The sequence below is a fragment of the Episyrphus balteatus genome, chromosome 1 (assembly GCF_945859705.1).
Source record: "Episyrphus balteatus chromosome 1, idEpiBalt1.1, whole genome shotgun sequence".
Lineage (NCBI taxonomy): Eukaryota > Metazoa > Arthropoda > Insecta > Diptera > Syrphidae > Episyrphus > Episyrphus balteatus.
In genome coordinates this window covers 144,310,983-144,324,231 of record NC_079134.1, presented here as the reverse complement: position 1 = coordinate 144,324,231, position 13,249 = coordinate 144,310,983, and the positions used below count along the sequence as shown (strand labels likewise).

Below are 13,249 nucleotides of genomic sequence, written 5' to 3'. Positions count from 1 at the left end.
AGAATATGCAACTTTCGATAAAAAACCTAAACCTAATATATTCCGTTATTCGACTATTTTAAGAAGTTATAAAAATGCATTTTTACTCCAATTACTTTCAACTATTTAAAATTTATTTTCTGCTTTTATTTGTTAGCGAATTTCCGGTTCCAAGATCAATTAATTTTGACTCAACCTTGTCTCTATAATTATCTTTTCATACCACCCAAGAAGACGGAAATTAATAAAATCACTCAACTTAAAACAAATCTTCAGGCATTCCAATCACTATACCAAATTGCCATCATAAACAAACCTTTTTTTTAACTCACATCAGTCTCATCCCATTGTGATTGTAAACATGTAAGCTTAAACTCATTTACATGATTTTCAAATGAGACAGTTTTATTTTAGTAGTGAAAACAAAAAAAAAAAAATTACTAAGTGGTTTGTCTATTTGAATACAGCCTTGACAATCACATCTGACAAACTAAAGCTACACACGTTATAAATTTCCAATTTTATCTGTACACACAATTTAAGAGCTCTAAGCTACATAATATTCGATGAGAACCACGTAGCTATTTTAAAAAAGGTGCAGTAAAAAATTCGTTCCTTAATCAATGACACAATTATATGAGAGCTTGTGTTGGCTTGGCCATTTCGCAGCATTTCTGTGACAAAATATCTAATCCGCCGCATAAAGTTCTCCAATCTTTTGTGTGTTGTTATGCTTGAAGCTCATTAAATGTAAGACAACTTCATAGAGACAACCAGATAGCCACACTGTTAACCTCCCTCAAACTGAAGACAAAAAAAAAACACAATCGTTGGCAATAAACATAATTTTAACAAAAAAAAAAAAAAAAACTCTTTTATTTTGTCTTCATGGAGGTAATGTGCGTTCAAAATATAATAAAAACCCGATACAACTCCCTCAATGGAGCTCGCTATATCGCCCAACAAACGACACAAGACATGACAATTAAGTGGGGTCGACACCTACTCCCAAAGTCTCTCCAAGTTCCAGAACTTGACTCGCTTTGGCGCATTTAATTCTCGCAAAATGCATAGAGTGTGGGTGCGCCTTTATTTTTTTTTTTTTTGTTCACTTTTTTGTCTGTTTTTTGTATCTCAAGACCATACGGAAATAATAATCAAAATCTTTCTTCGCAATTTCGAGTGAGCAGATTAAGTTGCAACAATTTTAGATACAAAAGCACACATTAAGATACTTTTATTTTTTTTTTTTGTGGGGATTTATATCTGTTGGATGTGGGGAGATTTTTTTTGAGAAGGAAAAAAAGTGTGAATACTCGAATGCAATTAAGCCGAAAGCTGGATTTATGGCTTCTTAAGTTTTTGACATTTTAATTTTTTGTTTCTGGACTTGTTCATCGTGTGACTCTTTTTTTTTTCCAAAAAAGATAAGTTATCTTGAAGAAGAACGAGGGTAATAAAATTGCAAATTTTTTTTGTTGATGATAAACGTGGGCGCGTTTTTTTTTCAATCAAAATTGAAGCTATAACAAAAAATTGTTATGACTTAATCTTCTCTGAGAGAGGATTGATTTGTGACGAAGTAGTTAAAAAGTTCAAGACTGCTCTGGGAACCAGTATCTTTCTGATGGGGATCATAAATTTAAAAAAAAAAATGTTTTAATCGACATTTGTCTGTTAATCATGTCTTTGATAATTCATCCAGAGACTTTTGTATCTGAAAATGTAAAACAGCAAAATACAACAAGAACAAAACTTGTATTTCAACAACAAAATTGAAAAATTTGTCTCTGTGATGTTAATATGAAACCAAACCAAAAAAAAAAAAAAAAAAATTAAAAACAGAACAACGACCTGGTGTTTTTTTGGGCTATAAAATCATTTGAAAACATAAATTCAACATTCAAGACTATAAAAAGTTGCGACAAGAAGACAAATTTGTTATTTATAAAAGCTTAGGTTAAAGGTATCTCATGTATAAATCTACAAAGTTAGAAATTCAGATAGAGATAGGTTTTGTTTTATTTATTTGCATGAAAAGTAGGCAGGTGATAAGTCAGATTGTCAAAGTCTTAAATTTTCAATTTTATTGAATTCCACTTAAAAATTAAAAAAAAGTCAGTTTCAATTTGGAAATAAGATTTATAAGGCGTTGAAGGGATTTTGGTCAGAATTTGAATATGTATTTTTTTTGTTAGAGATTTTTGTCTGTTTTTGATAACAAAACATGAGTTTAGATATAATTTTGACCTTGAAGACGAATTAGTTTTGATAGAAAAATACTATAGACCTACATACATGCGTACGTTAAGATAGATAAATATTTTATTTTATGGAAAGCTAATGAAGTGGTACAAAAACCAAAATTAGATATAAGTTTGCCAAGAAGCAAGATTTATGAGATTTCAAACAAGTATGTATCTCTAATTAGGTTAAAAAGCTTTTACATGTTTAAAAAAAATTCACATAAAACTAGAACATTTTTGCAATTTTGAAACATAAATAAGACCCAATTTGGAATTTGAATAAATTATACTAACTTATCAACCTGTTTTAATTTTTTTTTTAGCCACAAAATATTTTCATGTTCAGATAAATTAGTAAGCATTGTTAAACATTCACTAAATTAAAAATTTTTCAAAATTATATTTAAGAAAATTTAGGTACTTTCAAAATATTAATAAAGCTGAAGGAAAAAATTAAGGTAACGATGTTCTATTAAAAATTTGAGTTTACATTAACGTCACGGGGTACACATTATTAATTTTATTAAAATTGGATGGTTTTTAGTTCAATAATAAACCAAACTAAATAATTTTATTTAATTGTTACAAGCTTAAAAATATATTCAAATTTATATATTTTTTTGGACAATTTTTTTGAGGCTCCTAATAAAATGAGTTTAAAAAAAAAAATTTAATATGCAAAAACTGATTCTTTTTTTAATTTGTGTGTATTAATATTAAAATTATGTTTAGGTATGCTCTTGTTTAAAAAAAAAATGGTTGAATTTAGAAAAAAAAAAGAGGTTGTCTGTAAAGCCAGTTTACGGACGATGATTGTACGTGATAACATCGTAAGAAAACAGGTTGTGTACTTTTGCTTAAAATGAGTCAATTGAAGCGTTTATTTATTTCAAACAATCATAATTTAGGTACAAGAAAAAGCTAAAATAAAATGCACGACTGAGGTCGCACGTACTTGCTCTTGCAGTTCAAAGCACTTTTATGTTAGTCTACTTGTAGATTTTAAAAGCTGGATCTTAATTTAAAAAAAAATTGATATTGGGGAAGAGCCGACATTTAGGGCATGAAATTTTTTTTTTTTGTTTGACTTTTTTGAGAAAAAATAAAAATGTAGTTTTATTTCCACTGCTTTAAATATTACGTATACAAAGTTTAATCAAAATCGTTAGATCCGTTTTCGAGAAATTCGCAATATCGTATTTTTTTGTATGGGAGGTATACGTTCTAAACAAGATATAAAAAAAACAAAAAAAAACCAACTTTCAGAATTCCATAAAAATCATCTGTATCAAATTTGAAGAAAATCCGCCCACCCGTTTATGCTGTGGAAATGTGTACAGATGGACGCACAACCGCACAGACGCACAGACGTACAGACGCACGGACGGAATTGCGAGACCCACTTTTTTGGAATTCTCCATCATCGTAATGTTGGTTTTGATTAAAACCTCAAATTTTTTTTTCGACACGAAACCAATACTTGCCCTATAGATACGGTGACCATATTCCTACGGGCAAAACCCGGGACAGATAAAAATTTCGTTGGATTGTTTTGAAAACATTGGTTTTTCAAAACAAAAAAAATAATAATAATAATAATAATTAATAAAATGAGTTTTCATAATTTTTCCTAATTTTGATATCAAGATTTCTTAAATTTTTTACGAGTAATTTTAGTTGAAATCATTTTAGTCCTTTACGAGGAAGTCAGAGATCAAGAAAACGGGTTTATAAATTATAACACGTACAGTTAATAACTTCTTAAAAAATATTTTTTTTAACAAAATAGTGAGAGCTGTTTTTTAACATTTTAATTTTATTTTACTTAAATGATTTTAATTTTTTGTAATATCCAATTCAACATTTAATATGTCCTTAAAACTCTTGAAATGAAGCGGATTCTTTCCTCTTTCATATGTTGTTCATTATTCGAAAAAACTTTTTCTGATGTAGCTTTCAACCTGACAAACACAAGCTAAAACTAAATAATTGACGAAAAAGTTTAAAAACTAATGGTTTTATACTAAAAATTAAAAAACTTTTATTTACCAACCATTGTTTTCTTGTTTTCCGTACAAAGTATTTAAAATTTTAAATACAAAAATGAGAGAATGTAGAAATACGGGACAATCACGGGACAAATTACAAAATACGGGACACTTATACGTCCCGGGTTTCTTAAATAAAACCCCGGGACAAGCTATAGAAATACGGGACAGTCCCGGGTAAACCGGGACGGATGGTCACCGTACCTATAGAGCAGGTAAAAAATTACCTTTTTTCTTTTCTCATTATATTATTTTTTTATTTTAAAAGCTAACAAAAAAAAATTATACCATAAGAAAGCTAAATATTTCTTCTAAAGAATAAAACAATTTTTAAATTTTTACACTTCCATCACCCAAAAATCCATTTTTTTGATATAACAACCTATGATAAAAAATTTTGTACCACCCGAAAGCTTATTGCTTCAGCTCAAAATATATATATATCGATCATGTCTATTAGACATCTACAAAAAGAGACAGAATCTTTTGAACTTGATAGTTGTTCATTAAAAATAAGCAAACAAAACGTATAATTTTATCTTCTCACGCTATTGAATCAATTTTGTTCAATGACAACCTATAAAAACTTTTATGTCATGTGAAAGCTCATTATTTCACCTTTCATATGACGTTTCAATCTTATTTCTGTGATGCCTAGAAAAAAAGTTAGAATTTTTTAAAGCCAACCATGTCGAAATTCCAAACTGAGATTACGGCATTTCCCGCGCTGGTGGCTGTTCATGTTCATGATCAACAGATCTCCACAGGTGTTTTGAGTTATTTCGCAAGTTTTTAAAATTTAACATTTTGTAGCTTGTAGTAGGATGCTCAATAAAGTTAAATCAAATCTGTATCTGCTCTAGATCAAAAGATATAACCTGTTGAAAAATAAAACTTTATTTTACCGTTATCTCAAAATTGTGACAAAATTGATTGAAATTTTGCACAGATATATTTCTATCTATTATCTATCTACAGTATTTCATTAATTTATCTGTTGATGAAAAAAAGAAAAAAAAAGAAAAAATGGTTTAAAACGATCAAATAACATGGGACAAAAAAACTTGTTGTTTCCGGTAATTCGGTCAAAAATCATTTTAAAACACCAATTTTTGCACATGTATGCGCACGGTCATAGACTACATGTTCTATAAGTTTGGGATTTTTTGAAGGCTACGAAAAATTAAAAAAAAAATAAAAACTCACCCAAAAATACCCCAAAATAAGTAGGTGTTTTTCGATATAATTCATATTTCGAAACGCAGAGACTTAAAAAAAAAATCCGTATTAGACGCCTTACCTTTTTTTTATTATCTCTCTTATGGCGTTTTACAAATTGTCACAAAAAATTTGCCCTACCTATAATCACTACTTCGTCAAAAGTCTACCTCATGTTTTAGTTTTAGAAAACCATTTATTACTTGGTTTTGAAATTTTTTAGAATTGTTTTCATTATCATTGTCAGTCTTGGAATGAATTTATTTATCGATTAAAAAAAATTCAACTCTTTACATTGTTGCGTTTAGAAAATATCCAATTTTTTGCAATTTTTTTTTACCCCTATTTGCCCTATAGACTAAAATCCCAGGGCCGCCAGACCTTACTTATTTTCCCAAGAATAAAATGTATGGAATTACGTAGTGCTAAGACATACTGTTAGTGTATGGATACCGGCTTCCTTGTGCCGACGGCCATTTTACCGGTAACAGCTAAAGGTACAAAAAATACGTACTTACTTTCCTTATTTTCTCAAGGCTGATTTTTATATAATGATACTCAGGGTACTAAAACAATAATTTTTGTAAGCTGCCAGACCCATCGAATAGGCCTAACACCTTGCCAGACACGCATTTTAATATACGAGAAAGTTAGATTTTATTATATGGAGGTCTGGGAAAAAATTTATAACACATTTTGACTTCAGGGCTCGAAAGAGTATCAAGACACGAGTCGAAAACCACATTTTGCACAATCGTATCTAGAGTCATTTGGCCGCCATTTTGTTTTTTTAATAAGAATTCCAATTTTTCACATAACTCACGTATTTTTGAATCTACAGAAAAAAAATTAAATGCAGTTATTCTTAAATTAATCTCATCTATCTATAACAAAAACAAACAATTCTCTACGACTTCGCGTTTAGATTTTAGCCCAAACTTCATATTTCCGTTTTACCCCTGTTTACCCTATTAAATGACGGAATAGTCAACTTAGTGGAACATTTTAGGGTATGTATATCCAAAAAAAATATTAACCGAACTTTCATTGCATTATGTTCCTTGCATTGTTCCTTGAAGACCAAGACAAAAAAAAACAAAAAAATTTGGAGTATTCCCCGGTCCGTGGTTGTCCCTTATGCTTCAAATCAATTTATTTTATTTGTAAAGGAGCAAAAATATTCAACATAACATTTCAGTCAAAATTTGTAAAAATAAAAAATGATCAATAGTTTGTAAGCACATCCTCATAATCCATTTTGAACATTTTTTGAAATGATTTAAATATCTGTTGGTCTTAGGGTCAAATTTTGTAGGCAACATCTTAAAATTTTGAACATTTTATTCGTTCACACTTTTTCCCTATCATCTATAAGATATTTTTTAAAATTACGTATTTTTATGTAGGTATTTCATAACATGTTGTATGCAGTTTCATCTTTAACAGAAACTTAAAAAAATTAATATCCTTGAATTTTAGTTTTCTTTGTTCAACAAAATGTAAATAAATACATTCATGTTCGACTCTAATTAAGACTCCAGCCAATTTAATGTGTCTCATTGGACATACTGGCGCATTTTACTTTTATATTTAAAGGTTCGTCCTTAAAACCTATTAAACAAAATTAATAAACAAGCCCTAACAACTCATCGGAACTCATTGACTTTATTACTTAAGGTTCGATTTCGGATTCAATTTATTGGATAGCCAATGACCATCCCACCATTTTATTTGCGGTCTTATTGATGGGTGCGTCGAAATAATAATAAAAAAAAAAAAACAGAAAAAAAGATAATTAAAAAAAGAAAATATTGACTGTAGCCGAAGCATTGACACAGTAGCATTATTCTATTAAAAAAAGAGTTATTTTAATGTCAGCGACGCCATATTGTCAGGCTCCTTTTGAGTTTTCCTTGCTCTGCGCACATTGTGTGACAAAAGGACATCATTCTCTATGATTATGTCGTTGAATTTGAAGCAGCAAACACGCGGACATTGTTTCCATCATTCGTGAATCAAGGTAATTATTTAAGAAAAAGAAACAACTACTGCAACCAACATAGTTTACTTCGCGGAAAGGAAGGAAGGAAGTCAAAGCTATTAGAAACTGCGCTTAATGTCCTGTCGAAGGGACTTTGTTGTTTCTTAAGTATATCCCTTTCTTTGTTTTCTAGGGCTCGGCTTGGCTCCTCTGAAACTTCTGTGTGAATGTGTGTGGCTTGGTTTTTTTTTTTTTGTTAGGCGCTAATTGAAAGGAATTCCATCGCAGGTGAGGTTTGGGTTTTTTGTGTTCTTTTTTTGTTTTATATTCGTTTCATCATTCAGGAGTCTATAAGGATAATTTAAACCTAAAAGTTAATTATGTAATAAATTCCAATGCCAATATTAAGGAATATTAAAATATTTTTTTTTTTTTTTTTGTTTTGAAAAGCCGCAACCGGGTGGTAATAATTTTATTTCGTTAGACGAGACTCGTTAGGGAAGTGTTTTGACTTCCAAAATAGAATTTCCAAGGATTACGTAAGTATTTCGTGTGCAAACCAATTTGGCAATTGAGGCTTTTTGTTCGGAAATAAGTGAGTGTTTTGTTGTTATTTTGCTTATTATCCTGTTAACATGAAAGTTATTTTATATAAAAAAAAAAAAAAAAAACTCATAAGTGTTGTAGGTAATTAAGAGAAATATGTAAACGATATATACATAGCAATAAAAGCCTAAATAGGTTGCCGGTAGCCGATTTGTCAAACTCTGTAGCGAAACTAATTTCGATAAAGTTAAGGAATATAATTAAGAAATATCTACTTATTTACATGACATTCAAGATGGCGCCCAACGCAGGGCATACAAATTAGCAAAAATGATAGGAAGATGGGATAGAAAAAAAATTACTCCTCAAATAGAACGAAGAAGAATCACATTACACATCACAATTTTTTGCACTGACAACAGATATAGTAATTTCAGATTTTAATTTGGTTTTCATATATCATATTGGTCACAAAGCTGTCATATTTTTAAGTTCAATAAATTTTTCAAATCGTATCCTTAAATTCAATTCTCATTTTGGTTGAATATAAAATTAGCTACAAAATAGTCATTTTGAGTACCGCGGTACTGTCATTACTAAAAAAAACTGTTTTTTTCAGAAAACGAATTTAATTTTAGTATCGATCTATTTTTGTAGGGAGACGGACAGAGTCCCGAAATCCAAAATCCAGAAAGACCAAAATCCAGAAAACACTAAATCCCGAAAACCCCAAATCCCGAAAACCCAAGATCCCGAAAACCCAAAATCCCGAAAACCCAAAATCCAGAAAGGCCAAAATCCCAAAAAAAAAAAAAAAAAAACAGAAAAAATAAAAAAAAATAAAATACTCTTCAAAATTGTGTTTCACTGAAATTTTAACTGAAACATAAAATTAAAACCAATTAAAAACAATTTAAACATACAACATCACAATAAGAACTTGAAATCATGTAAAAAAGAGATATTAACGGAATCATAAACTTATATTGTGTTTTACGTAATAACACCTTAATTTCACACTTAGTATTGTTTTCGAAACCGAAATCCCGAAAAATTATATAAAATGAAAAATTTGCGCAAATTTTTAATTTTATATAATTTTTCGGGATTTCGGGATTCTGGGTTTTCGGGGTTCTGGGTTTTCGAGATTTTGGGTTTTCGGTATTTTGGGTTTTCGGGATTCTGGGTTTTCGAGATTTTGGGTTTTCGGGATTTTGGTTTTCGGGATTTTGTCCCCAATCCATTTTTCTATGTAAAAATTTAAAAATTTAGTTTCTAAAACAAAACTATTGCTCCTTCTCCGTTAATTTTTAAAGTTAAGAAATAACTTTTTGGAGGATTAAAGAAGATTATGTACTTTATTCCAATAACTTTTGCATTTAACACGTGATTTTTGAGTTTTGACAGTATTCAAGTAAAGGAGCGATATTTTCTATTGAATTTTACCGAATAGTGTGCTGATTGCTCACTGGCTGTTGCTACTCAACTCGGAAAAAAAAACTGTTTCCATCAATATCAGACCCTTCTTCTAAGGAAGGCTCAAAGGTTTTTTTAAAAGCCAACCCTTAAAAATGTAGTAAGTTATCAAAACTTTGCAGCTATCTATCATTAAGTAGTATTAGACTAATTGTTTTATGAAATAGGGCCTAGATCATCAAGTTCTTTATATAAAAAATTTAATTTTTTTATTTTTCTTCGCACTGTAAAAAAAATAATAAGTGGAAGAATGGCGAAGAAGAGGGTGAATAGTCCAATTTGTTTGCTGATACTTTTGACTTCAATGGTGTACATGTTTTAACTTTCTATGATGTACCCTCGTACTGATGTACTGTTTAACTGACTCACCTTTTTGATGGAATGGGCTTGTGTGTGTCTGTGATTAAAAATGGTGCCGGTGGATCGTCGCTCTTGGTGCCAAAAAAGTGCCGTTTTCATAGGAATTAGAAAAATGGTAAACTGACCAAATTTTAAAAGCAATATCTTGAAAACTATTATAGTTCTATAGAAATTATTTCAGATTTAAGTTATTGTATTATATTATCGTTAAGAGTTGGAATCACAAATAATACAAAAACGGGTTATTTTTAAACTTTTTGCATTTATGAAAATGTTGATTTCGACACTCGTGTCAAAAAGTTTATGTCGTTCATTGAGCCATTATTATAAACAACTGTATGCTGTACCATTATTCTGAAAAAGTTTTCAGTAATTTCGTTCATATTGCCCTGAAAGCACTGTAGGTATCAGTTGCTTCAAAAAATAAACCTATTTTTCATTCAGGTAATGGTTTTTTTCGTTCTTATTTTTTAAAGTTCAGCTTACTAATACTTCAAAAGTTCAAGACCACCATAATCAATCATGTTCAGCTTATTAAAGCTAAAAATTAAAATCAAATTAACATTATTTCTCTTAATCGTATCGACCACCTTTGCGATTATGTATATTTATTAAAAAAAATCTTATTAATAATGCAAATTCACAAAATTATAAAAATCAATAAATAAATGACATCTTCAAGTTCAATGGCTCAATCTTTATCCAAATTTTCAAATATCCAAAATTCCAAATGCCTAAAACCAATCAACCTATATCTAAATTATGTAATTTGGGTGAATTATGTTTTGTTTTAAATTGGCATGTCCATAAATGAATATATGAATAGATATTGACGGAGCTTACCTTTATTTGGGAATTACTGAAAATTCTTAATTAAGAAATCAAAACAAATCGATTTATTATTTAATTTAAATAAGTTTTTTTTTATTTTTTTCTCATTTTTTTGTTTGTTTGTTTTTTTTTTTTTTCATTTAATTAAATATACTAACAGTTCAATAATTTTATAATACAAAATACATAAAAGAGTATAACTCAATAATATTATCCTGTTTGATTTGAATAAATATACAATTTATAATTTGAATACATTATTTTTTTTTTCGTAATTATGAGTATTTAAAATTAATTTTTTTTTTATTTAGCTTATAAATATTTTTTTTTTGCAAGGACTAGAAACTTATTTTATTTTAATTTTTTTTTTTTTATTTTAAGAAAACAAAAAAAAAATTCGTGGCAAAAACAAGTGAGAAAATATGTACAAATATTTTTGTTATACATAAGAATTTATCTTAAAGCTAAATATTGCTTCGTTTTATTTTAATTTAATTTTTTAATTATTTTGTTTTTGTACAAGAATAGGTGGTTAAAATATACAATTGTTTATGTTTTTTTTTTATTTTTGTTTGTTTTTTATTTTTTTCGTTTGTCTATTTAATACTTTCGTTGTAAAGATGAGTTTCTAAATAAAGGAACTCGTTTTATTTTATGCACTTGATGCAGCTTTAGCTTGAAGTTCTTGGAGTTCTTCCTCTTCTTTTGTAAGTGGAATTGTTGAATGATTGTATAGACCCTGAGCCATCAATTGCAAAGCTAATGGATTTTTCGTTCCACTAGACTTCTTTATCTTGGCACGTTTATTTTGAAACCAGATTTTTATCTGAGCTTCATTGAGGCCGAGTTCGCCACTTAGCTGTTGACGTCGTTTTTCTGTTAGATAGCGATTTTCAGTGAATTCATGCTAAAATAGAGTTTATAAATACGGATATTGAAGGTTTTTTTAAGAGGAGAGAAATCTTAAAAAATTAAGAACTTACTTTTAATCGAGCCAACTGTGACCCACTGAATGCTGTACGAGGTCGTTTATCTTCATTAACGGGCTGGATGCCTTTTTCACCAGGTGACTTTTTGGGTTTGCGTGTACGGGGACCTGCAAAAGGAATAAATTCAAAATAAATTAAGAGGATTTCCAAATGGAAGGTCTTGAAATTTTAAATCGTTAATTTCAAGACTAGTTAAGTGACTACTTAAAGTTGCAATTTCTCAGCATATGAGTTGAGTACCTAATATTAAATAAATTAAGATTTCAAGTTTCTCTATATTTCTCTATAATAGCATCAATTTTTAAAAATATAACCATTTTATGAAATCAAGAATTATTTATCGTGGCTCCGTAAACGAGGAACGAGAAAATAATTTTGAAAGCTTGGCATACTCAATATTTAGGAGTAGCAGTGATGAGATACACTGAATTTTGAACTCCAAACGAAGTATGCCATAAAATTTCTTTTATACACTGAAAATAATAAATTTCGTAAAATTACGAAAATCGTTTCATACACTACATTTTCGTTGGCCCAACGAAACTTTCGTTGGCTCAACGAAAATATGTAATTTTTCGTAATATGAAAACCTTCATCAATAACACAGGTCTACAAGGTTTTTGGTGCCGAGACTATGATATACTTTTCTATAGCTTTTCGGTGTGCTGAATTCGAATCTGAAGACAGAAATATCCTATCAGCTCCCGTTTTTTAAATATTACTGTTAGAAGATGTTAAAAAACTACTTTTGAGGTTATGTTTTTGTGTGAAGAAACTTTTTTTTTAAATATAAATTATAACGGTTTCTATAAGAACTATATTCCTTCTTTCAAGATCTTTTTAAATCTTTTCGATATCTTTTTTATTTTTCGAGATATCGTCAGTTTTTTGGATTATTGTAATGTATCAAACAGATATCACGTTTTCATCTCCTTCTTGATAAAAACACACTTATTCATTTTAAGATATCTCCGACAGTAAAAAAGATATTGCAAAGATTTAAACAGGTCTTGAAAGAAGGAAAATAGTTCTTATAGAAACCGTTATGATTTATATTTTTAAAAAATTCTTCAAATTAAGGCATAACATCAAAAGTGGTAAAAAAACGTTTTTTTTACATTTTCTAAAGGTAATATTTCCAAAACGGGAGCTGATAGGATATTTTTGACTTCAGATTCGAGTTCAGCACATCAAAAACTTATAGAAAAGTGTATCATAGTCTCGGCACCAAAACAAAAATTAAATTTTGTAGACCAGTGTAATTGAAAACGTTTCATACACTTTTTCTCCCTATCTAGTGCCAAAAAATCCAATTTCATGAAAAGATTCATCACTTAACGAAAAATTTCATACTCTTTTAAAGAATAAAAATAAGAATTTTTAGCTTACTTTATCAAAGTTTTAATTAAGTAACGAAAAAATTCATTAACTTATGAAATTCAACATTAACTAACGAAAATCTTCATAAGTTTATGAAAATAAATAATTGTCTTATGAAAATTCTTCATCGGCTCATGAAAAAATACATCAGTTAACGAAAAAAAATCGTTGCCTTACAAAAAAAAAAAACGTAGA

General features: G+C 29.0%; 1 protein-coding gene across 1 annotated transcript in view; it reads right to left on the bottom strand.

Annotated features, from left to right (window-relative positions):
• Positions 1–11,273: 11,273 nt before the first annotated feature.
• Positions 11,274–13,249, bottom strand: part of LOC129911168 (homeobox protein E60) — a 78,224-nt gene continuing 76,248 nt past the window's right edge. The window contains exons 2-3 of the mRNA XM_055988880.1: positions 11,669–11,781; positions 11,274–11,592 (exon numbers count right to left, since the gene is read on the bottom strand). Of these exons, the coding sequence (XP_055844855.1) occupies positions 11,338–11,592; positions 11,669–11,781 (368 nt within the window). The 3' untranslated portion in view covers positions 11,274–11,337. The remainder of the gene's footprint in view (positions 11,593–11,668; positions 11,782–13,249) is intronic.